This window comes from Crinia signifera, chromosome 3 (assembly GCF_055691185.1).
Source record: "Crinia signifera chromosome 3, ASM5569118v1, whole genome shotgun sequence".
In the NCBI taxonomy this organism is placed as follows: Eukaryota; Metazoa; Chordata; class Amphibia; order Anura; family Myobatrachidae; genus Crinia; species Crinia signifera.
The window spans coordinates 8,147,515-8,170,066 of NC_139219.1; the positions used below are offsets into that span (position 1 = coordinate 8,147,515).

Here is a 22,552-nt window from a genome sequence, read left to right on the forward strand (position 1 = left end):
CGCCCAATGCAAAGTGCATATTCCAACAGCAACATTAAATACTAGCAAACCCGCTCAAAGCAAATGCTTCGAAAGCTACCCTGTGATTGCCTCTGCAGGTGTGAGAGATTTAGTTTCACTCGCTGCTAACAGATGGCAGTGTTCCAGAGACACACTTATGGACACTAGACATCTATAGGAGACTACGGCCAGAAGCATTTCTCAGGCTTTTCACAAATATAAATTGTAGTGATGGCTACTGAGAAGCCTGGTTACAGCAGCTACAGCACCAGGAGCCCAATATATGTCCCAGAGGAAAGTGTTAGAGAAGTTCTCAAACCTGAGCCTTTACATAAACACAAGAACACCCAGAACCATGGTTGGACTTTTTATTAACACATGTACATTTATTTGTCCTCAGGCTTATTGAAGCAGTATGTCAGACAGCACTTTCCACAGTAATGTCTATCAAAGTGGCTGGCCATGAAGACTCCAGCGCCGCACTCGTCCGATGGGCACTCACGCCTCAGGCGGTGAATTTTACCATTCTCATCGACCTACAACAATACATAGACCGTTATTACAATAAAAATACACACATGCTACACTTACTGTATGTCTAAGCACACGTAAGCTGTTGCGCATTAATATACAGCCTATGAATTTGCTTCCTGCGCAACACATTTCAATGCCAGCACAATGTTAAACGTTTAGAAATGTTTTCCATTTGGAGTAACAGTGGTCAGCACAGGGGTCATGTGTTCTATTCCAAACAGGGCCCTTATTTGTCAGTTACCTCCTATAAATCTGAAGAGACAGAGGAGATTCAGTTGTTTGTAAACCTACCATGAGCTATTCCATTGTCCCTATGATCGAGCAGGACTGCCAGCTACTTATTGCACCAGGTTTGCCACGTGAAGTAGCCAAAACATCACTGAGTGCGCTGCCAAAATGTCCAATAGTGAGACTGGCTATTTGGGTTCGCCCCCTCAGGTGTCCGAACCTCAAATGACCAAATACCAGTCGGGAAGGTAAATTAGACTATGTGGACTACACACTATTGCTTGCCATACAGATGGGGCCGGCCTCTTTCAATTCCGGTGGCTGCCAGATCCTCTCCTCTGGCGAGCGCTGGCTATAAGGATTGGGACGCACGCCCATCCCAGTATCACGGCGGCTGGGCAGCGTTCTCCCTGCCCGTCTCCACTTCGCGGCTGCAAGGGTCTCACTCGTGTGCCCCTGGCGGGAGCCGGCCGGGGCTGAAGATACTTCGCCGGCCCCTGCAAAGACTAGGCCGGCTCTAGTAATGAATGAGACAGTTGACCATTTGCTTGGAAATGCTGGAAAACTGCCATTCAAATATTAGGAGGTGCTTGTTCCAAACAGCCAGATCTGACAATCTGTAGATGTATGGCCAGCTTTGGCAATAGATAATTGATGGAGATAAAGTACCAGCTCCCAAATGGTATGTTAGGTACATTAGCTGTTTGGTACTTTTTCTCTCAATGGCTTAGTATGACCCGCTAGGGAAGGGACTATGAAAGTCCTGCAATACATTTCTTAAAGAGAACACTGGATGGATGATAGTCTGCAATCCAGAAGTAACCAAAAAGCCCAGAGTGACCTGAATACGGCAGCACAAGTCCAATGTCTTTACCTTGTAATACTTCAGCACAGCGAGCTTGACCTTCTTTCTCTTATGCTTGTTCTTCTTGGGTGTGGTGTAAGACTTCTTCTTCCTCTTCTTAGCACCACCACGGAGCCTCAGCACCAAGTGCAGGGTGGACTCCTTCAACCAAAAAAACAAACAATGGGTTAAGCCAGGTCACAACTATTTAAGTGGACAGGTCACTCATTCCCACACCAAAATCAGCTATTAAAGGGTCAGGGTCAAAAGTTATATTACAGATCTGTCACATTTGCATGGCAAATGGTATTTAAATGGAAAAAAAATACCTCCATAAGAGGTAAATAGTGTAAACTCAATGTAAAGTCTCAGACCGATAGTTTAATTTTAGGTGGAGAGTTTAATTAGTTTAGGGGTCAGATTCAGTTCTGCAAGAGTTTGGAAGCGCAAACTCACACATCGTGACTTATATTCATGCGACCAATTCAGTTGTTAGCAGGAATTTGCAGCCATGGCGGTGTTAATGCATAGCCAGTGAGAAGTGCACTAGGCAATCTGAGCCCCCTCAAAATATGTTGGAACGATGTCAGAATAGTTAGAAGGCTGTTGGAAGCTATAAGAAAAGCATTGGATGTACCGAAGGGGTCAATAGGTTTTTTTGGTACATAAATAGAATATTCATCTAGTTCTTTAACAAATTAAGGGGTCAGTTCAATTAACCACAAAATGGGCACCGCTGCACTCGCGATGCTTTGGGCACGGAGTGTCGCTACGCTAGGCACACTATTTTATTCTCACACCACCCCTAGTGGATGGTGGGGCATGAAATATTGCCTGTCGGCACAATTCGGCTCAAAAACAAAAAGTAAACACCCCACGTCGTCCTACTGACCATATCCCATTCATTAGGCGTGTAAGGCCAAAAAAAAAAAAAATTATGTCCCAACAATTGTTGGGGTCTTTGTGTGAAATGAACAGCAATAAAGTTAATTTCCAATCAAACGCATGATACATTGCATTGAGTTGAACCGGCAGCTAACAGTAGCATCATAAAATAACTACTGAACAAGCAACAGAACAGTTGTGTGTTGTCAGGAAAGACCCACCTTCTGGATGTTGTAATCAGAGAGTGTGCGGCCATCTTCCAACTGCTTGCCGGCAAAGATCAACCTCTGCTGGTCAGGAGGAATACCTGCAGGAACAACACATCATAAGGTCACCATGGAGCCACCGCTTGTCTTATGTGGGATCATTTGTACATTAACGGTTCATAGCAATAAACCATGGTGACAGCCTGTGGTACTACAATGACATCACTTCAGCGTCTTAAGACTGTCGACATCCACTTATAAACAACGCTAAGACATACAGCACAAGTTTGCTTGCTCTTACGTAGTAACCAACGAGTGGTCAGACATGACCATGTGACCACAAGAATACAGCAGTACTAGAACCCACCTTCCTTATCCTGGATCTTAGCCTTGACATTTTCAATAGTATCAGACGGCTCAACCTAGAAAAGGAAAAAGGGTTTTATAGCTACATAAATCTAACGACTGTACATACAGCTTTTATCAGCACATCTGGCTGTTCTTTATTACATACTATCACATTATAGATCTGCAATTGCAGATCTGTGTGTCACGCATACCATCTCTTCAGGGCATGTACGATGGCATAGATAGCATGCACGCCTGGGCTGGATGCAAGATCCAAATATGAGGCATGCATGCCATCTGTACAGCACATGTAGAGTATGTACCAGTACATGTGTATGACTGGATTAGGTAGAACACATGCCATTAGTACATGTATGAATGTAAAATGTAGCAAACATATGCGTGGAGTATGTAACAAACACATGCTAGGGCGTCATAAGTGGTTCGCAGCACCATACACAGGTCACATTACAAGAATACAAAACATAACAGTAACTGAACTAAAAACCAGAGCACAGGTAACAATTAGCTGCACAATTCTTAGTACACAATACAGCAGAGATGTATGTAAGCAGTGGAGCAGTGTGCATGTTACCAGGGGCAGGGTGTCAGAGGTCAAAATGATGCCCCTTTTCCATCAAGCCAGTTCGCACCCAGAATTTTATACCCGGCTAGCGAATCCATTCACACTAAAGTCCCCATCCTGCAGAATGCCAGGTGGGTGATGTCATCTGGGAGGTGGGTTGGGGACGGCGCTGGTAGATGAGAGCATCTCCCAGCTCCGGCTTTTGCATTGTAGTGAACGGGACCCAGGTCGCATCGACACTGACCCAGACTGAACCAGTGTTCAACCCTGGCTGCTACCTGGATAGAAATGCTGAGTCTCACGACCTGGGTAATTTTCAACTGGGAGCGTTTCCACCTGCCTAAAATCCCAAGTTTTGCGCTCTTCAGTGCAAAAAAAAAAAAAACAGGATATTTAGGCTAGTGGAAAAGGGGTATGAATGAACAAGTGAGAAGAGATCGAGTATAGATAGGCGAGTAAAGCAGTGTACACACAGGGCAATTCTTCCAGGTGATTTTGACTAAGTTGTCAAAATCGCCTAAAAGGTTAGGCAGAAATCGCCCTGAGTGTACACAGCAAGTGAGAGCGATGTCCGGCCAAATACACCGTACAGGTAAGAATATTGTCACGAGACACCATCGGCACTGTGCATTTGGCCATGGTTGGGGAAGGCAAGGTGTAGTCAGCTGTCTAATCTCTGATGGAAAACTACATCTAGGTTACATATGGGGCTCAGTCCAAATCACCAGGGACGAGTCCTGTGTGTGATAGAGCTGTAATGGAAATGCAAGAGGAGGGCTTTGAGAGTAGGAGGGAAGAGGGTCTTTACAGTCTAAAGCAGGGGTGGCCAAACCGGTCCTCGAGATCTACCAACGGTCCATGTTTTCCATATCACCTAGCTGGTGCACAGCTGTAGTCAATACTATGTCAGATTTCAAACCTGCTGCATTCCTTCCTACTATAGAGCCACAGGTTGCCTGGAAAACATGCACCATTGGTAGATCTTGAGGACAGGTTTGGCCACCCCTGGTCTAAAGCAACGGTTCTCAAATCTGTGGGTCCTGACCCCAAAGTGGGTCACAACTCCATGTTGCAGTCAGGCTGATTGCTTCTCTGATCTCAGTCAGTGAGCCATGGAGTCTGAAAATGAGTTGCATTGTCTTTTACTCCAGACGTCTTGCATAGTTTGGTGCATCCATGCACACAGGTGGCAACCATTCTGTGCTAACTTGCTGGGGTCCTGTAATAATATTTATGGTCTGATTGGGTCCCAGAGCAAAGAGTTTGAGCACCCCTGGGCTACAGGGAGGGGGCGACAGACAGGAGGCATGAGGTGCAGGCAAGGAGGTCTGAAGGAAAGAAGTGAGGATGGAAGGGGTGTACAGCAGCACACACAGGGGTAGAGGACTGGAGTATGCAGCACACACAGGGGTAGAGGACTGGAGTATGCAGCACACACAGGGGTAGAGGACTGGAGTATGCAGCACACACAGGGGTAGAGGACTGGAGTATGCAGCACACACAGGGGTAGAGGACTGGAGTATGCAGCACACACAGGGGTAGAGGACTGGAGTATGCAGCACACACAGGGGTAGAGGACTGGAGTATGCAGCACACACAGGGGTAGAGGACTGGAGTATGCAGCACACACAGGGGTAGAGGACTGGAGTATGCAGCACACACAGGGGTAGAGGACTGGAGTATGCAGCACACACAGGGGTAGAGAACTGGAGTATGCAGCACAATGCAGACCAGGCATCAGGGAAATCTCAGCCGCTGCATCACACAGGCCGAGCCGTAACACCTGGCCTGCCATGGCAGCTCCCCCAGCACACTGGCAGCTCCCCCAGCACACTGGCAGCTCCCCCACCCAGCACAAAGGAGAGCCGGGGGGACGCGTGGATGGGTCACGCAGGACACAGAGGCCACCTCCGGGCACACGTGGAGCGGGGCCCGGGCGGATCACACACCTCGAGGGTGATGGTCTTCCCCGTCAGCGTCTTCACGAAGATCTGCATGATGGCGGCGGCGGATCCCTGCGGGTGAGAGGAGCGGGTCAGACACGCCGGTACCGCGGGAATTCCCCGCTATATGCCCCGGTACCCGGGAGCGGCGGCGCCACACTCACCTCCTGCCAATGGCGGATCCTAGAGAGAGGGCCTCTTCCGGCGGCTGCGGGGTTTCTCAGGCTGCGGGGCAGGGCAGTGGGCGGGGCGGGCTGTCCGGGGCGGTGCCTGACTGATGGACGCCGCTGCCTGTCAGCATGTGTCACATTGCCGGGAACATGTAACCCGCGCACATGCACATACGTGTTCCCCGCCGCCCGCTCCCTGTGCCCAGCACCCGGGACAGCTGCCCCAGCTCTGCACGGGGGCCTGAGCCGCGCGGTGCCTACTGGGACTTGTAGTATCTAGGTGTTGCCGCTGGATTACAGATGGGAAGGGGCCCGGTTATAGGACCGGTGCTGGGCTGAGTACACGGGGCGCCGGCCTGAGGGGTACAGGGGGTAGTAGGGGCAGAGTAACGCCGCTAGCGCGAACTACATTTCCCAGAATCCCTGGAAACCATGTTCTCAGTGAGCCACGCCCCCTGGCATCCACCATAGCAACAGATTGGTGTCCCCAGATCCCTGATGATGCGACAGGGACCGTGGCCGGATGCCAGTTAGGAGCCCCCAGGTGTGTACCACGTCTCCCTCCTCTATCTGACATTTTTTCATTGCATCGCATCACATGCAATATAGTGGCATACAATTCATGCGATGCGATTTTTCATTGTAAAGACCCGATTTTTAATTGTGTAGTCACCCATAGGTGATTTCATACCCCCACTATCCAACTACGCATGGAGTTGAGTTTATATCGTGTGGCGAGCGCAACAAGCCACCGAACCCGAAGCGTGGCGAGCGGACGCAGAATACATGTAAAGTAATCCGCGTACCCTTGCGGGGCTCGGTGGTTCGCTGCGCTCGCCACACTATATAAAATCAGCTCCATGCGTAGTTGGATAGTGGGGGTATGAAATCACCCATGGGTGACTATACAATAAAAAATCGGGTCTTTACAATGAAAAATCGCATCGCATGCCTTAAGTAGTGGCATGCGATTAAAAAATCGGGCGCACAGATAATACACAAGTACCTTTTTTTCAAGTCGTCGGAGTGCCGCCTGATATTCTGTTATCTGGGGGGGGGGGGGAATTGCCGGAAGGGGAGTCTGCAAATTGCGGGAGGGGGGGCGCGGGGATCTGCGAATAGCGGGTGGGGGCGGGGATCTGCAAATCGTGGGGGGGTGGGCACGAATCGCGGGAGGGGTGGCGCAGGGGGGTGCCGTGAATTGCGGGAGGGGTGGTGAATCGTGGGAGGGAAGTCCGCGAATCACGGGAGGGGGCGGGGGTCCACAAATCGCGGGAGGGGGGCATGCGAATCATGGGAGGCTGGGGGGTGCCGTGAATGGCGGGAGGGGGGTTTGCGAATCGTGCGCGGGGGGGCCGCGAATCGTGGGAGGGGGGGGTCGCAGGGGTCCAGGGGGGGGGGGGGGGGTTTGCCGCTCACCTACACCATGGTGGATGGTGGACGTGTACTGTAGCCCTGGCTGGGCGGGGGGAGGTGATGTCAAGGGGGTGGTGGTGTGTAGAACACTGGTCTTTTCCCTTGGTGGGGCGGGTTTGTGTATCCCGCTGGGCGGGAACGTTATACTCATAGAACATTGGTCTTTTTCCTAGGGTGGGCGGGTTTGTGTATCCCGCTGGGCGGGAACGTTATACACACAGGGGATGAGTGACAGATCTGGCTAAATATATAAGAGATAGTTCCCATACTTAGAATACTTTTGGGTATATTCATTTACTTTTGCGAGCTGTGACAGCGAGTGCTGACTGCTAGCTATCACAGCTCGCACAGTCAGTGTTCAACTGACCCCCCCTGCACACGCCGATTCCACGATGCTGGTTTTCGCAGCAATGTGGAAACAGCCGCATAAACAGCGAGGCTCGTGGCTAAATGCAGCCTTGCTGTTTGGGGGAATCCTCACCATCATCTAACAGCGAGGGTTCCCCCGTAATATTGAATAGGGTGAACAGCCGGCATATTGAATACGGGACATGATATAAGATGAGGTGGCAAAGCTAATATTTATTTCAAGAATCGGTGTGCAATGTATATGTTCTTACCCTAGGTGTGAAGACGGATCTGATCTATCCTCTGTAACTATGATGCCTTTACCTGGAAAAGCAAGAACTCCCGTTCTCCCGCCCATCCCTAGCGCCACCGACAGGAGGTTCCTGATCAGCATTGAAGAATTCATAGACACGGAGGTAGAGAAGCTGTCGGATGCCGGACAGTTTGATGCAGAGCAACAGTGTATTATCTATGGACAAGTCTTCGATAAGGTGACCTGCATTATACTGTATTAGCACATCTATTTATTTTTAAAACGGAAATGTTTTACTTTAAATTTGAATTTAAATGTCCATTTAAAATGTAAAACATGTTCCTTTTCCAGGTGATTGAGTATTGCACTGACTATAAAGAGCTACTTACTTCAATCAAGAAAGAATATGATGAGTTTATTGATGCCATCAAACAGGGAGCAATGGATGCCACCCATCTTCGTGCCAAGCTAAAGAAATTGGCATCTGAACCCACAACACTCATGTACCACAGAAAAAGAGCAGCGGAGCTAACAGACAGGTGCTAGCGAGATTGGGCGATGATTCATGACAATGTGTTATCTACCCGCCATTATTACTGATGCTGGCACCCGGGTGTGTTACCTAGCCGCCGTTATTACTGATGCTGGCAGCCGGGTGTGTTACCTACCCGCCGTTATTATCGATGCTGGCAGCCGGGTGTGTTACCTACCCGCCGTTATTACTGATGCTGGCAGCCGGGTGTGTTACCTACCCGCCGTTATTATTGATGCTGGCAGCCGGGTGTGTTACCTACCCGCCGATATTACTGATGCTGGCAGCCGGGTGTGTTACCTACCCGCCGTTATTACTCATGCTGGCAGCCTGGTGTGTTACCTACCCGCCATTATTACTGATGCTGGCAGCCGGGTGTGTTATCTACCCGCCGTTATTACTGATGCTGGCAGCCGGGTGTGTTACCTACCCGCCGTTATTACTGATGCTGGCAGCCGGGTGTGTTACCTACCCGCCGTTATTACTGATGCTGGCACCCGGGTGTGTTACCTACCTGCCATTATTACTGATGCTGGCAGCCGGGTGTGTTATCTACCCGCCGTTATTACTGATGCTGGCAGCCGGGTGTGTTACCTACCCGCCGTTATTACTGATGCTGGCAGCCGGGTGTGTTATCAACCCGCCGTTATTACTGATGCTGGCAGCCGGGTGTGTTACCTACCCGCCGTTATTACTGATGCTGGCAGCCGGGTGTGTTATCTACCCGCCGTTATTACTGATGCTGGCAGCTGGGTGTGTTATCTACCCGCCGTTATTACTGATGCTGGCAGCCGGGTGTGTTACCTACCCGCCGTTATTACTGATGCTGGCAGCCGGGTGTGTTACCTACCTGCCGTTATTACTGATGCTGGCAGCCGGGTGTGTTACCTACCCGCCGTTATTACTGATGCTGGCAGCCGGGTGCGTTACCTACCCGCCGTTATTACTGATGCTGGCAGCCAGGTGTGTTACCTACCCGCCATTATTACTGATGCTGGCAGCTTGGTGTGTTACCTACTCGCCGTTATTACTGATGCTGGCAGCCGGGTGCGTTACCTACCCACCGTTATTAATGATGCTGGCAGCCGGGTGTGTTACCTACCCACCGTTATTACTGATGCTGGCAGCCGGGTGCGTTACCTACCCACCGTTATTACTGATGCTGGCACCCGGGTGTGTTACCTACCCACCGTTATTACTGATGCTGGCCGCCCGGGTGTGTTACCTACCCGCCGTTATTACTGATGCTGGCAGCCGGGTGTGTTACCTACCCACCATTATTACTGATGCTGGCAGCCGGGTGCGTTACCTACCCGCCGTTATTACTGATGCTGGCAGCCGGGTGTGTTACCTACCCGCCATTATTACTGATGCTGGCAGCTTGGTGTGTTACCTACTCGCCGTTATTACTGATGCTGGCAGCCGGGTGCGTTACCTACCCACCGTTATTAATGATGCTGGCAGCCGGGTGTGTTATCTACCCGCCGTTATTACTGATGCTGGCACCCGGGTGCGTTACCTACCCGCCGTTATTACTGATGCTGGCAGCCGAGTGTGTTAACTACCCACCGTTATTACTGATGCTGGCAGCCGGGTGCGTTACCTACCCACCGTTATTACTGATGCTGGCAGCCGAGTGTGTTACCTACCCGCCGTTATTACTGATGCTGGCAGCCGGGTGCGTTACCTACCCGCCGTTATTACTGATGCTGGCAGCCGGGTGTGTTACCTACCCGCCGTTATTACCGATGCTGGCAGCCGGGTGTGTTACCTACCCGCCGTTATTACTGATGCTGGCAGCCGAGTGTGTTACCTACCCACCGTTATTACTGATGCTGGCAGCCGGGTGTGTTACCTACCCACCGTTATTAATGATGCTGGCAGCCGGGTGCGTTACCTACCCACCGTTATTACTGATGCTGGCACCCGGGTGTGTTACCTACCCACCGTTATTACTGATGCTGGCAGCCGGGTGTGTTACCTACCCGCCGTTATTACTGATGCTGGCAGCCGAGTGTGTTACCTACCCACCGTTATTACTGATGCTGGCAGCCGGGTGCGTTACCTACCCACCGTTATTACTGATGCTGGCACCCGGGTGTGTTACCTACCCACCGTTATTACTGATGCTGGCCGCCCGGGTGTGTTACCTACCCGCCGTTATTACTGATGCTGGCAGCCGGGTGTGTTACCTACCCGCCGTTATTACTGATGCTGGCAGCCGGGTGTGTTACCTACCCACCATTATTACTGATGCTGGCAGCCGGGTGTGTTACCTACCCGCCGTTATTACTGATGCTGGCAGCCGGGTGTGTTACCTACCCACCGTTATTAATGATGCTGGCAGCCGGGTGCGTTATCTACCCGCCGTTATTACTGATGCTGGCAGCCGGGTGTGTTACCTACCCGCCGTTATTACTGATGCTGGCAGCCGGGTTTGTTATCTACCCGCCGTTATTACTGATGCTGGCAGCCGGGTGTGTTATCTACCCGCCGTTATTACTGATGCTGCAGCCGGGTGTGTTACCTACCCGCCGTTATTACTGATGCTGGCAGCCGGGTGTGTTACCTACACGCCGTTATTACTGATGCTGGCAGCCGGGTGTGTTACCTACCCGCCATTATTACTGATGCTGGCAGCCGGGTGTGTTACCTACCCGCCGTTATTACTGATGCTGGCAGCCGGGTGTGTTACCTACCCGCCGTTATTACTGATGCTGGCAGCCGGGTGTGTTGTCTACCCGCCGTTATTACTGATGCTGGCAGCCGGGTGTGTTATCTACCCGCCGTTATTACTGATGCTGGCAGCCGGTTGTGTTACCTACCCGCCGTTATTACTGATGCTGGCAGCCGGGTGTGTTACCTACCCGCCATTATTACTGATGCTGGCAGCCGGGTGTGTTACCTACCCGCCGTTATTACTGATGCTGGCAGCCGGGTGTGTTACCTACCCGCCGTTATTACTGATGCTGTCAGCCGGGTGTGTTATCTACCCGCCGTTATTACTGATGCTGGCAGCCGGGTGTGTTATCTACCCGCCGTTATTACTGATGCTGGCAGCCGGGTTTGTTATCTACCCGCCGTTATTACTGATGCTGGCAGCCGGGTGTGTTATCTACCCGCCGTTATTACTGATGCTGGCAGCCGGGTGTGTTACCTACCCGCCGTTATTACTGATGCTGGCAGCCTGGTGTGTTACCTACTCGCCGTTATTACTGATGCTGGCAGCCGGGTGCGTTACCTACCCACCGTTATTAATGATGCTGGCAGCCGGGTGTGTTACCTACCCACCGTTATTACTGATGCTGGCAGCCGGGTGCGTTACCTACCCACCGTTATTACTGATGCTGGCACCCGGGTGTGTTACCTACCCACCGTCCGTTATTACTGATGCTGGCACCCGGGTGTGTTACCTACCCACCGTTATTACTGATGCTGGCAGCCGGGTGTGTTACCTACCCACCGTTATTACTGATGCTGGCAGCCGGGTGTGTTACCTACCCGCCGTTATTACTGATGCTGGCAGCCGGGTGTGTTACCTACTCGCCGTTATTACTGATGCTGGCAGCCGGGTGTGTTACCTACCCGCCGTTATTACTGATGCTGGCAGCCGGGTGTGTTACCTACCCGCCATTATTACTGATGCTGGCAGCCGGGTGCGTTATCTACCCGCCGTTATTACTGATGCTGGCAGCCGGGTGTGTTATCTACCCGCCGTTATTACTCATGCTGGCAGCCGGGTGTGTTACCTACCCACCATTATTACTGATGCTGGCAGCCGGGTGTGTTACCTACCCGCCGTTATTACTGATGCTGGCAGCCGGGTGTGTTACCTACCCACCGTTATTAATGATGCTGGCAGCCGGGTGTGTTACCTACTCGCCGTTATTACTGATGCTGGCAGCCGGGTGTGTTACCTACTCGCCGTTATTACTGATGCTGGCAGCCGGGTGTGTTACCTACCCACCGTTATTACTGATGCTGGCAGCCGGGTGTGTTACCTACCCGCCGTTATTACTGATGCTGGCAGCCGGGTGTGTTACCTACCCACCGTTATTAATGATGCTGGCAGCCGGGTGCGTTATCTACCCACCGTTATTACTGATGCTGGCAGCTGGGTGTGTTACCTACCCACCGTTATTAATGATGCTGGCAGCCGGGTGCGTTATCTACCCGCCGTTATTACTGATGCTGGCAGCCGGGTGTGTTACCTACCCGCCGTTATTACTGATGCTGGCAGCCTGGTGTGTTACCTACTCGCCGTTATTACTGATGCTGGCAGCCGGGTGTGTTACCTACCCACCGTTATTACTGATGCTGGCAGCCGGGTGTGTTACCTACCCGCCGTTATTACTGATGCTGGCAGCCTGGTGTGTTACCTACTCGCCGTTATTACTGATGCTGGCAGCCGGGTGTGTTACCTACCCGCCGTTATTACTGATGCTGGCAGCCTGGTGTGTTATCTACCCGCCGTAATTACTGATGCTGGCAGCCAGGTGTGTTATCTACCCGCCGTTATTACTGATGCTGGCAGCCGGGTGTGTTACCTACCCGCCGTTATTACTGATGCTGGCAGCCTGGTGTGTTACCTACTCGCCGTTATTACTGATGCTGGCAGCCGGGTGTGTTACCTACTCGCCGTTATTACTGATGCTGGCAGCCGGGTGTGTTACCTACCCGCCGTTATTACTGATGCTGGCAGCCGGGTGTGTTACCTACCCGCCGTTATTACTGATGCTGGCAGCCGGGTGTGTTATCTACCCGCCGTTATTACTGATGCTGGCAGTCGGGTGTGTTACCTACCCGCCGTTATTACTGATGCTGGCAGCCGGGTGTGTTACCTACCCGCCGTTATTACTGATGCTGGCAGCCGGGTGTGTTACCTACCCGCCGTTATTACTGATGCTGGCAGCCGGGTGTGTTACCTACCCGCCGTTATTACTGATGCTGGCAGCCGGGTGTGTTATCTACCCGCCATTATTACTGATGCTGGCAGCCGGGTGTGTTACCTACCCGCCATTATTACTGATGCTGGCAGCCGGGTGTGTTACCTACCCGCCGTTATTACTGATGAGTTTGAAGAAACTCAGGGAGCCCGAGGTGTGCTCCCACCACCACCAGTGCTGTGCCTAAACACGTGCAAAGGGGGCAGCCGTACGAACGTGTGGGCCCTCTCCCAAAGGAGAAAGGCCCCATGGTTCCCCTAACCCCCCTCAACCATAAGGCCAAGGAAGGGAAAAAAGGGATCGGTGGGTCCTCTTCGCCGAAGCTCAGAGAGACCCGCTTTTCCTCCACCCCCGGAAGGGTTTTGGACGGTGGGTCCTCCGCACCCGAAGGTTTGGAGAGACCCGCTTAGGCTTCCCTCCGCCTTGCGGCTCGGGGTTGCCCTCGAGGGGACCGGGACTCTCCCCAAAAGGTGAAGAGTCCCAGCCACGTTTGGGGAACGGAAGGCCTGTTAGGGACAGCCGCACTACCCAAATCAAAAAAACGTGACAAACTAACGAAAAACGTGAAGTGCTCAAAAGTGCAAATCAAAGAAATAAATAAAAGAGGCCCTAGCCAGAAGGCCGGGGTGGGGATGTAAAAAATTGTCCTACCCCATCCAAAAGGACGAGGTAAGGACGTGTAGCCTAACCTAGAGGGAAGTGCGCAGTGTGTGTGCCATTCAGTGCATGGTGCTGGACATCACCAGTGCAAATCAGGCACCCCCGAGTTTCCCCGGGGGCACAGTGCAGCCTCGGGCTCCAGGCAGCCGACCCTTCAGCGTCCGACCAAGCTTTTCTCTGTCTCACCAGCAGGCATTTTCCAGCCCCCGGCATGGGAATGGGTACTCCACTGGGCTTTTCGAAAGACTCCCTTAGGGGCTGCACCCCCCTCGGAAGAGCAATCTACTCAGTCCCAGTGTTTCTCCGCTCCCAGGGTTAAGATACTAGGCTGAGCTTTTCGCTGTGCCCAGGCTGGTGGTTAGCCAACCTGGACCAATCTACTCGGTCTCAGCTTTTTTCCGCTCCCTGGGAATGGATACTAGACTGAGCCTTTCGCTGACTCATCCTTCGGGGGCTACGAACCCCGTCAAGAGAGTCAATCTACTAGGCCCAGTGTTTCTCCCCCCCTCTTACCAGTGGATTTACGGAAACAACACCTCCTACCAAAGGCAGAGGTGAAGATACTTAGTGAGACTTTTCACTGCTCCCGGGAAAAAACAGAGGGGTCCCACACCCTCCGCCCATCAGAGCAGCTACTCAGTCCCACCTTTCTCTATTCTCTGCCAGAGGCCAGTCCATACCCACTGATAAGAACAGATACTACACTTGATCTTAGCCAAAAGGCCGAGAAGCGATTCCCGCCGTTATTACTGATGCTGCACTCTTGTGATACTGACTGAGAATCATTAATATATGAGATCTGGTTACTGGGCCCACAGGAATATGTCAGGCACCACTGAATTAATGACCAATAATGTTCATATTTCCATCAACTTTACCAACATGTCTAATAATGCTCCCATTGATTCACATTGAATTGTTATCAGGCATTGGGCTGCTTTCATGGCCACAAACTTTGTCATTGTCCTAAAACAAGCTCCCATATTGCATCATGGCAGGTCAGGTTTAACATAACACACCTGGCCACGCCTGGGTATTACCTGACACTCCCAGATAACAGTCGCTCACCATGTAATGATTCCCCAGTCTGTGCGTAGCCCAGGACTTACTCAGCGGCTGTGATAGAATCAGGCTGATCGGGGGCGGAGCTGATGTCACATGACTTCCCCTCACACACCTGGCCACGCCTGCATATTACCTGACACTCCCAGATAACAGCCGCTCACCATGTAATGATTCCCCAGTGTGTGCAGTCTGTGTGTAGCCCAGGACTTACTCAGCGGCTGTGATAGAATCAGGCTGATCGGGGGTGGAGCTGATGTCACATGACTTCCCCTCACACACCTGGCCACGCCTGCGTATTACCTGACACTCCCAGATAACAGCCGCTCCCCATGTAATGATTCCCCTGTGTGTGCAGTCTGTGCGTAGCCCAGGACTTACTCAGCGGCTGTGATAGAATCAGGCTGATCGGGGGTGGAGCTGATGTCACATGACTTCCCCTCACACACCTGGCCACGCCTGCATATTACCTGACACTCCCAGACAACAGCCGCTCACCATGTAATGATTCCCCAGTGTGTGCAGTGTGTGTGTAGCCCAGGACTTACTCAGCGGCTGTGATAGGATCAGGCTGATCGGGGGCGGAGCTGACATCACATGACTTCCCCTCACACACCTGGCCACGCCTGTGTATTACCTGATACTCCCAGATAACAGCCGCTCACCATGTAATGATTCCCCAGTGTGTGCAGTCTGTGTGTAGCCCAGGACTTCAGCAGCTGTGATAGAATCAGGCTGATTGGGGGTGGAGCTGATGTCACATGACTTCCCCTCACACACCTGGCCACGCCTGCTTATTACCTGACACTCCCAGATAACAGCCGCTCACCATGTAATGATTCCCCAGTGTGTGCAGTCTGTGTGTAGCCCAGGACTTAAGGCCCCCATACACTATGCAATATGGGAATGATTGCACCCGATTCGGATGAATTGGGCAGTGAAATCGGCCCAAATCGCACTTGTAGACATCCCCTCCGATCCGATGCGCGGTCCTGTGCGCATCGGGGTCGGACGGGCTGCACATAAGATTTGCCAAATCTTATGTGCAGCCCACCCAGGGAGCCGTGCAGGGGGACAGCAGCGGGCGGGGGATGCCGGCTATAGAGAGCCAAGCAGGGGGAGGCTGCATATGGCGCCGGGCTGGAGGAAGCTGTGTTGCGGTGGGGTGACAGCGGGAGGCGAGCAGGGAAAGTTGAGAACTTGATGACATGATGCTGGCTGCCGGGCAGCGCCGCAGCGGTGGGAGCCGGGAGAAACAGATAACTTAAAAAAAAAAAAAAAAAGCCCATAGAGTTGACTAGCAAGCCATTGATTGGCTTGCTAGTCATCTCTATGGGCGTTTTTTTTTTTTTCAAGTTATCTGTTCCTCCCGGCTCCCGCCGCTGCGGCGCTGCCCGGCAGCCAGCGTCATGTCACCAAGTTCTCCCTGCTCCCCTCCCGCTGTCACCCCACCGCAACACAGCTTCCTCCTGCCCGGGTCCCTATGTAGCCTCTCCCTGCTCGGCTCTCAATTAGACGGCATCCCGCTGCCGTCCCCCGCACAGCTCCCTCCCCCTGCAGCTTCCCGGGGACTGCATATGATAAATCCATGCGATTTATCATATGCAAACCTTGGCACATCAAGTGCCTAATCGTGCTTCCCCCTCCCGGGGAGCTGCAGGGGAAATCAGGTCCGACTTGTCCCTAGGACAAGTCGGACTAATGTATGGGGGCCTTTACTCTGCGGCTGTGATAGGATCAGGCTGATAGGGGGCGGAGCTGATGTCACATGACTTCCCCTAGTGAAGGTTTTTTCTGTCATTGTGGACACCGGAGCAGATGGATCCCCAGTTATTGTACCGCTCTCCCTCCCATGGCTGGCTTTGCTCCCCATGCGGACTGTTCCCAATCAGAGTCCAGGTGGATGGTAAAGAATGAAAAAGTCCCAAAAATCTCACAAAACTCCTGTTGACTTAAATATGTTGGCTATTGCTATATCAACCTTTTACTTGTGCATATTGTCCGTTTGTCAATGTCGACCTTTTGATGTCGACCTGGACATTGTCTGTGAGCAATCCGGATATCAACGCAGACATATACTGTAGGGGAAAGTGTACTAAGCTGGGAGGTCTATGTCACATGGGATGTTGCTGTGGAGAACCAATCAGAATCTACTTCTTTATTTAGCACCTTCTAGAACATAGAAGATCATATCTGACTGGTTGCCTATAGCAACATCCCATGTGATGTGGTATATTTCCCCCTTCTGGCTGTATATAATGATCTCACACGGAATCTCTCCTGATGTATGTATCTCACACGGAATCTCTCCTGATGTATGTATCTCACACGGAATCTCTCCTGATGTATGTATCTCACACGGAATCTCTCCTGATGTATGTATCTCACATTGTAGAATTGACATCATTAATAAGGATTCTGACAGAATTGAACGTCAGTTACAGAAATTACTGGATGAGAAGAGAACAAAGACCCCTCCAATAGAGAAGACAGGACCCCCACTAAGACCTATAAACCCCTCAGCACTGATCCCAGGTATGTCTTCAGTCCGTCCTTCTAGTCAGCCTCAACGATCAACGTTTGACACCGCAGGCAGGAAGGCGGTACTGCGAGGATCTTACAAGGTGCAGGGGGCTAGAATGAACACTTCCTCCGTGTAGTCAGTCACCTGCATCAGATCTGATTGTGAAGGGTCCTCGTGACAGTAAAGCGATGTCATGGACTGGCCGTGGGAGAAGTTGGGTGGAACGATGGTGTATGGAGTACAGACTGGCTTAGTGTAGCAGAGTGAGATTATTACAATGAGATAATGGGGTAGAGGGGGCTTATTTTAGATGAGATCAGGTTTCATTCTAAATTATTTTATTTATATATATATATATATATATATATATAATCTGACAACTCCTCACCTCTATGAGTTGAAGTACCACTGGAGGCCACTCGACAGACCATATTTCTCCTTTGTGTGCTAAAAGATGTCGTAACAAAAAGCGAAAAACTGTCACAGCTCAAAGGGAAGTAAAAACGGTCACAGCTCAAAGTGAAAGTACATTGCATATATTTATACTGAATCTCATGAAATGGGAATGTGTGTAACGATGGAGACTGGATCTAACTAATGTGACGTTCAGCCTCGCAGTGTGACAGATTTTCCAGCTTCTCTTCGAGCACTTTACATTGCAGACGTATCTCCAAATAGTGTAGTGTAAGCCTGCTCATAGAGGGTCACACAAGTGTCCCCCAGGCACCGCTATAATATGACCTGTGTCCCCCAGGCACCGCTATAATATGACCTGTGTCCCCCAGGCACCCCTATAATATGACCTGTGTCCCCCAGGCACCGCTATAATATGACCTGTGTCCCCCAGGCACCGCTATAATATGACCTTTGTCCCCCAGGCACCGCTATAATATAACCTGTGTCCCCCAGGCACCGCTATAATATGACCTGTGTCCCCCGGGCACCGCTATAATATGACCTGTGTCCCCCAGGCACCGCTATAATATGACCAGTGTCCCCCAGGCACTGCTATAATATGACCTGTGTCCCCCAGGCACCGCTATAATATGACCTGTGTCCCCCAGGCACCGCTATAATATGACCTGTGTCCCCCAGGCACCGCTATAATATGACCTGTGTCCCCCGGGCACCGCTATAATATGACCTGTGTCCCCCAGGCACCGCTATAATATGACCTGTGTCCCCCGGGCACCGCTATAATATGACCTGTGTCCCCCGGGCACCGCTATAATATGACCTGTGTCCCCCGGGCACCGCTATAATATGACCTGTGTCCCCCAGGCACCGCTATAATATGACCTGTGTCCCCCGGGCACCGCTATAATATGACCTGTGTCCCCCGGGCACTGCTATAATATGACCTGTGTCCCCAGGCACCGCTATAATATGACCAGTGTCCCCCGGGCACTGCTATAATATGACCTGTGTCCCCAGGCACCGCTATAATATGACCTGTGTCCCCCGGGCACCGCTATAATATGACCTGTGTCCCCCAGGCACCGCTATAATATGACCAGTGTCCCCCAGGCACCGCTATAATATGACCAGTGTCCCCCAGGCACCGCTATAATATGACCTGTGTCCCCCAGGCACCGCTATAATATGACCTGTGTCCCCCAGGCACCGCTATAATATGACCTGTGTCCCCCAGGCACCGCTATAATATGACCTGTGTCCCCCAGGCACCGCTATAATATGACCTGTGTCCCCCAGGCACCGCTATAATATGACCTGTGTCCCCCAGGCACCGCTATAATATGACCTGTGTCCCCCAGGCACCGCTATAATATGACCTGTGTCCCCCAGGCACCGCTATAATATGACCTGTGTCCCCCGGGCACCGCTATAATATGACCTGTGTCCCCCGGGCACCGCTATAATATGACCTGTGTCCCCCGGGCACCGCTATAATATGACCTGTGTCCCCCGGGCACCGCTATAATATGACCTGTGTCCCCCAGGCACCGCTATAATATGACCAGTGTCCCCCAGGCACCGCTATAATATGACCTGTGTCCCCCAGGCACCGCTATAATATGACCTGTGTCCCCCAGGCACCGCTATAATATGACCTGTGTCCCCCAGGCACCGCTATAATATGACCTGTGTCCCCCAGGCACCCCTATAATATGACCTGTGTCCCCCAGGCACCGCTATAATATGACCTGTGTCCCCCAGGCACCGCTATAATATGACCTGTGTCCCCCAGGCACCCCTATAATATGACCTGTGTCCCCCAGGCACCGCTATAATATGACCTGTGTCCCCCAGGCACCGCTATAATATGACCTGTGTCCCCCAGGCACCCCTATAATATGACATGTGTTCCCCAGGCACCGCTATAATATGACCTGTGTCCCCCAGGCACCCCTATAATATGACCTGTGTCCCCCAGGCACCGCTATAATATGACCTGTGTCCCCCAGGCACCGCTATAATATGACCTGTGTCCCCCAGGCACCCCTATAATATGACCTGTGTCCCCCAGGCACCGCTATAATATGACCTGTGTCCCCCAGGCACCGCTATAATATGACCTGTGTCCCCCAGGCACCGATATAATATGACCAGTGGTTCCACCTTACAGGTATGACAATCGAAGACTCTCTCAATATTGATGCTCTTATAAAACACCAGCAGCACTTAGAAGACAGGAGGCAGACATTACACAGGGACATGGAAGCTAAATATGTCCCGATACAGAGGAAGCAAGAACTGGATCTAACGCTCATCCTCGCTGTACAGGACAAGGAGGAGGCAGAATCACTCAACAGATCATTAATGGACAGGTATTCCCATTTCACAAGTGCCGTCACCTGTAGCATGGGTCATGGGTGCTCGTTACAGTCACATTACTGGGTAGACAAATACCTGCATACGTCAGATGACCCATTTCATATAATAATATTTTATATATATATATATTCTGTATATGCGTGTAAGATTACAGCTGCTTTATATGGTCCTTACAGGTATATACAGTATATAAGATTATGTGAACAATCATTAAAATAAAAAATAGATTTTCTTAATAGATCAATAATAAAGTTTGCTTATATATTATACATTCAAAAAGTAATATTACCATTTTCATGTATTTCATGCATTGGAAACAAAATACAGTATATGGTCTTTGTATCTGTATTGTTTAAAGAAGTTCTACCATTAACCATCAACCATTTTTAAGAAAAAAAAATTGTAATTTTTGATAATTTATCACTAATCCTATATACTGTACTTACTCTGCCTCTTCCCATAGAGAGAAGTGCAGAAGAACTGTCTGGTCCCCACCATCTCTGGACAGGGCCAAATATCATGTGTATACAGGTGCCAGCATAGCAGGAGAGAGAGGCTGCTGCAGTGGCAGTTATCTCTCTCTCTGAAACGGACCCTGACTTCCTCCATTAGACCCGGGCCCTTATAAAAAGTTCCCGCTCCCCCCTCTTGGTGCTACTGGTGTCATGTGACTCCCCCCTGTGTTAACCCTTGCCATGGCTCGGTGACACAGAAGGGCAGAGGCAGATTTGGGTAAAACATCAGTGTGTGAGCTCATTTTTAAATCATTACTTTAAATTGCCCAGTTGTTAATGATTTTTTTTATATTTAAAGCTGGCCTACAAAGATTTATCATTCTGTCTATATAGTTATATAGTGTTCCACATTCATACATTTGTGATTTTCTCCTTTCCTTGTAGCTACAGGAAGAAACGAGTAATTGCGGATACAATACTGTCCTGGTCGAGGTCTGATAAAAGTATGACACTCTACGAGACGTTAGGTCACACGATGGCCAAAGAACATGAAATGAGAGGTATTTAGTCTCCCACATTATATCAAACCTGTGTAAGTGGGGTATTCACTCTCAGCCATCAATCCGATGCTGCGGTTTCCGACATCGAAGGCAGAATTCTACAAAACAGATCTGAAACAAGTGGGATCTGTTTTGTTTGGAAATGGCAGCAGATTGTTGAATTCACGGACATTTTCGTCAATCCGCGCCCATTTTAGCCAACTCGCCCACTTTCTGACAGTCGACAGCCTGAACATTGAATTCCGGCTGTCAAGTTACAGTCGTGCTGAGCAAAAACTGCCCAGAATTCCAACTGTCAGAATCACAGATTGAATAACCCCCCCCCCCCTCCCCCCTATGTCTTAAAGAAAAACAACTGGCTAAAGTTAGGGTGACCTGTGACCTTATGTATTAGTGTGCGCCTGGTTCATAGACGCGCGCAATGTCAGCAAATGTTTTTTTTTCTACTGCGCATTTGTATATGTCTCACTGCGAATGTGCTGCAGTGGTTGCAGTGAGGATTTTTGGAGGAAACAGGGGAGCAGTGAATGAGACACAGGTGTTTTTTTTGGGGGGGGGGCATATCTTGTGATTACTACCCCCTTATAAGTTACCATAGCTCTGTCTTCTTTTGATGGCCATACTTCACGGACATCCAATGCCTGCGTCTTTGCACACAAGGGGCAGATCTGAGACAAGCCCAGTGGGCATCCCAATACAAATTCCAGCAGGTACGACGTCTACATACTTCCCCACAGCAGTGAATCAGGCCCTGTGTTCAGCCTTGCCTATAGTAATAGTGGGATCTTCCATACTTCATGCACAAAGGAATATTTCAGAGCTGGACGACAGGACCATCCTGCTGCTTGGCCCACAGACAGGGTGTCCAGATTCCTTCCACAACACATTACAGCCTACATGTGCATAGAGAAGATCCCTGCACACACAGACCTACAGTATAGCAGTCATCTTCCAAACACCGTATTATTATATGTGTGATATCAATCTGATTCTAAGCAGTCATAGAGAGACATAGTTACCAACTCAATGCCCTTTCTTGCCCAACAGATGACACATCTTCCTCCAGTGCATTCGATGATCTGGATCCAAGCAAGGTCTTAGAAGCTGAATCTGTGCTAGAATACGTTGAAAGGTAATTTTTTTGTCATTCCTAGTACAGGATTCCCAAACTGCATGCAATATGGCACCTGGTAAATCATGTGGTGATGTGTCCTCACTTAGCTGTACACTCAACAGGACACATAGATGGTATGATC

The 22,552-nt window shown here is 50.8% G+C and overlaps 2 protein-coding genes and 1 pseudogene across 2 annotated transcripts in view; 1 reads left to right on the forward strand and 2 right to left on the reverse strand.

Annotated features, from left to right (window-relative positions):
* Nucleotides 1-354: 354 nt before the first annotated feature.
* Nucleotides 355-5,851, reverse strand: RPS27A (ribosomal protein S27a). Its single transcript, XM_083175210.1, has 6 exons — nucleotides 5,739-5,851; nucleotides 5,581-5,646; nucleotides 3,065-3,119; nucleotides 2,713-2,798; nucleotides 1,637-1,768; nucleotides 355-536 (listed from the first exon to the last, which is right to left on the reverse strand). Exons 2-6 carry the CDS (start codon nucleotides 5,626-5,628, stop codon nucleotides 387-389), a joined length of 471 nt encoding a protein of 156 aa, XP_083031336.1. The 5' UTR covers nucleotides 5,629-5,646; nucleotides 5,739-5,851; the 3' UTR covers nucleotides 355-386.
* Nucleotides 5,852-5,877: 26 nt separating this feature from the next.
* The window catches only part of CLHC1 (clathrin heavy chain linker domain containing 1), a 39,405-nt gene continuing 22,730 nt past the window's right edge, over nucleotides 5,878-22,552 (forward strand). The window contains exons 1-7 of the mRNA XM_083175209.1: nucleotides 5,878-6,288; nucleotides 7,786-7,999; nucleotides 8,113-8,300; nucleotides 17,357-17,496; nucleotides 20,073-20,274; nucleotides 21,181-21,296; nucleotides 22,344-22,428. Coding sequence (XP_083031335.1) covers nucleotides 7,820-7,999; nucleotides 8,113-8,300; nucleotides 17,357-17,496; nucleotides 20,073-20,274; nucleotides 21,181-21,296; nucleotides 22,344-22,428 — 911 coding nt within the window. The 5' untranslated portion in view covers nucleotides 5,878-6,288; nucleotides 7,786-7,819. The remainder of the gene's footprint in view (nucleotides 6,289-7,785; nucleotides 8,000-8,112; nucleotides 8,301-17,356; nucleotides 17,497-20,072; nucleotides 20,275-21,180; nucleotides 21,297-22,343; nucleotides 22,429-22,552) is intronic.
* Nucleotides 14,499-14,634, reverse strand: LOC146066059 (U2 spliceosomal RNA; annotated as a pseudogene).

Coding starts and splice junctions, on each gene's coding strand:
- RPS27A (XM_083175210.1), bottom strand. CDS start 5,628: ATGCAGATCTTCGTGAAGACGCTGACGGGGAAGACCATCACCCTCGAG. Junction 3,120..5,580: donor GGAAGACCATCACCCTCGAG/GTGTGTGATCCG, acceptor TTCCTTTTCTAG/GTTGAGCCGTCTGATACTAT. Junction 537..1,636: donor CTGTGCTGAAGTATTACAAG/GTAAAGACATTG, acceptor GTATTGTTGTAG/GTCGATGAGAATGGTAAAAT.